Genomic DNA, 2,838 nt, shown 5'->3' with positions numbered 1-2,838 from the left:
TGCATGAAACTTACAGATGATACAATTGCGTCGTACTTCATGTCGCTCATCGATACGAACTTGTCAATCTTGGTAATACCGAGCCAGTGCAAGGCATCAGGCATCAACGCCTGGAAGCGCACATCCTGGATACCTGCCACCGTCTGAGTACAATTGAAATACTCTTCAGCGCTGTCACCACCTTCTTGGCGCTTCCGTAAGTTGTACACCAAGTACTTGGTTACTTCGCCCAGCGCACGACCTTCCTTGCGAAAGTATACAATAATACCGGTGCTAATAATGCAATACAGTGGATACAATTAGTTTCTTCTGGACTAATATTCTATGAAAATGCGGCTTACCCTCCTTCTTGCGCAGTTTGTACGCAAACTTCAATACCGTGGGATAGATACGGTCGACATGTGCATATATCCGACCCAAACACGTCCGAGCCATTACATTCGTCGTGAACACGCACTGCCAATTTTTTTGAAGGATCCGAAATGGCCTCAACAGATCCAAATATGTAAATTGTCAAGCTGTATCAACAGCCAGCCACCATTCGTTAGTCTGCCTTTAAATTACCCTAAGACATTGCGGTCTTACCCTCCGATCGGTGGCAAAAATATCTTTAAATCGTTTCTAGTCACGAGCTCTGGGTACATACCATTTGTTTCTTGAAAAATCTGTTGACGCAAATTGGCTTCGGTCGTATTAAAGCGCTTGGCCACGCCTGGAAGGTACCATACTGGGTCAATGGCAGCTTTCGTAATGACGAGTTGCGACGACTTAGTCAAGACCTTGCCGTCGGGCTTTAGGCGACCAAGACGCACAGCTTCGTGAATCTCCGGAAAGTCCATGTGCGCCTTGGTGACGGCAATTGTGGGACGGATGTCGTAACCGTTCTGGTAGTATTCAGGAAAGGCTTCCACCACGCATGCACCAAATGGATCAATTGTAACTATCTTTTCAGGATCCGCCCACGATGGATGAGGGCCTATCTTGGCAGCAGGTGTGGTCTCGGACAGGTCGGGTTTGGCATTTTTAACGATCGCGCCTGAAGCAACTGCAAGACCTCGATAAATGCAATACGAGCCGCCGTGTGCGCCGATGGCATTACGATACTTGTGGTGGCGGTTGGTACCTATAATTGGGCCGCGCACGTCAGGTTCCTTATGCCCCCACTGAATCAAAGCAAACAGTAGAAAATTTTAAAACGTAAGCTTTGCCGCATTAACGCATAAATGGGTAAACGCGACATTTACCCGGACGCGAATGGGCTCAACACCAAATTGCTCGGCGTGCGATGTAAGCGAGACATAAAATTGGTTGGGGTCAAACTCATCCTTCTTGTCAATTTTCTTCACATTGTCGGCTGATGATTGCATCCACATATGCTTTGGTAAGTTTCGCAAAAGTTACTTATTCAGACGTCAAACGAACATACCATCAATGGATTTCTTGCGCTTCCCAAGCGTCGACACTTTTTTCATGGGAGCGGTCCTAATATTCGTGGTGCTCATCGCGGCGTTAAGCGTGAGGGGGAGAAATAATCAGTCAATTGAAAATCTTTTGACTACTTGAACGCAAATTACGTTATGAGTCGAGATGGAAGTCGAGCGGAAAGTGCCTACCTTACCAGTTTGAAAAGAAACCGACGACCCCCCCCCTTGCGTGCTCAGATGGTTGAAGGCGCTATTTGGCCTTTTTTTGGCCTTAGTGGCAACTCTCATTGGTTCTAAAAACAGTCTTCAACTTTGGATTCAGTGCTGCAGTATTATTATCACTGATACACACCATATTGCGACGTTGAAAATTGAGTAGAATTGTATGACATAAACAGAATCTGATACCTTCGACCCATGATGCTTCGTTATGAGTATCCGATTACACCATTATTTATGTGTTCGTGAGAATTTCGTTCCGATTAAGCGATTCTTCTACAGACATCTTTAAGGTTTTCAATGGTACAGCTGATGTCAATACCAAAAAAACGTAATATTAACCCGATATCATCACTACAGTTACAACTGTTCGATTTGTCGGATGTCACTTTTTGTCAGACAGTAGATTCTTCTCAGTCGATGTGGATATAAGCCAAATCGCTCAAATCAACCATGATGACTATAACTGAGACGAAGATGGCGTGCCATCAATTGTCATTAAAGAGAACGATTCATTACCACACACCAGTGCATCGATTCGACCTCTAACGGTAAATGTTCTCTGCCTATCGTATCAACTATGTTTCGTTTACAGAGGCCTCAAAGCAGCATTACCAGAAGTATTACAAATAATAGCTACGATGGCAGACTGTGATAATATCATATCACGCTTGAGATGCAATGGAACTGCCGTCCACCTCGCACATAGTGCTCGTGTTAATAACTTCACAAAGCGCGGCCTCGTACGCTTCACTCAGGAGCTAGACCGGTAGCCTCTCAAGTATCTCGATTGTAACGAGACAAGCAATGTGATCTTGTGTACTTTTCCTACAACATTTGGTGCAATTGTATTGCATCGAAGTGTCAGAATTTATCAAGATGATGGAATTGATGACAGAAAATTAGACATTTTATTAGCATGGATAAGTAGAAGATATATATTTGGTGTAAATTTAATGAGCTTTAAAATCTAATCTCTGTGCATTTGTTACTTTGAACTCTTAGAATTAAAGATTTCTCTGTGCAAATGCACAGCATTTTTATTGCACTTGCTAGCAATTGTAGCCAAGTCATCTATTTTCGGCAAGATGAAACATAAAGTCCGAGTACCTGTCCCCAAGACAGCACGACCAGCTTGATAAGCTTATGTCTATCGTTGGTATAATGGAATCGGAAACTGGTGGCCAAAAAAACC

The 2,838-nt window shown here is 43.7% G+C and overlaps 1 protein-coding gene across 1 annotated transcript in view; it reads right to left on the bottom strand.

Annotated features, from left to right (window-relative positions):
• Positions 1-1,472, bottom strand: part of PHALS_13138 (gtp cyclohydrolase ii) — a gene marked incomplete at both ends in the record, with an annotated part of 1,805 nt that extends 333 nt beyond the window's left edge. Inside the window, 5 exons of the mRNA XM_024728833.1 lie at positions 15-273; positions 342-518; positions 586-1,163; positions 1,245-1,354; positions 1,427-1,472. Coding sequence (XP_024579271.1) covers positions 15-273; positions 342-518; positions 586-1,163; positions 1,245-1,354; positions 1,427-1,472 — 1,170 coding nt within the window. The remainder of the gene's footprint in view (positions 1-14; positions 274-341; positions 519-585; positions 1,164-1,244; positions 1,355-1,426) is intronic.
• Positions 1,473-2,838: the final 1,366 nt, after the last annotated feature.

This window comes from Plasmopara halstedii (genome assembly GCF_900000015.1).
Source record: "Plasmopara halstedii genome assembly, contig: Scaffold_650, whole genome shotgun sequence".
Classification (NCBI taxonomy): Eukaryota; Oomycota; class Peronosporomycetes; order Peronosporales; family Peronosporaceae; genus Plasmopara; species Plasmopara halstedii.
This window is presented reverse-complemented; position numbering and strand designations above follow the sequence as displayed.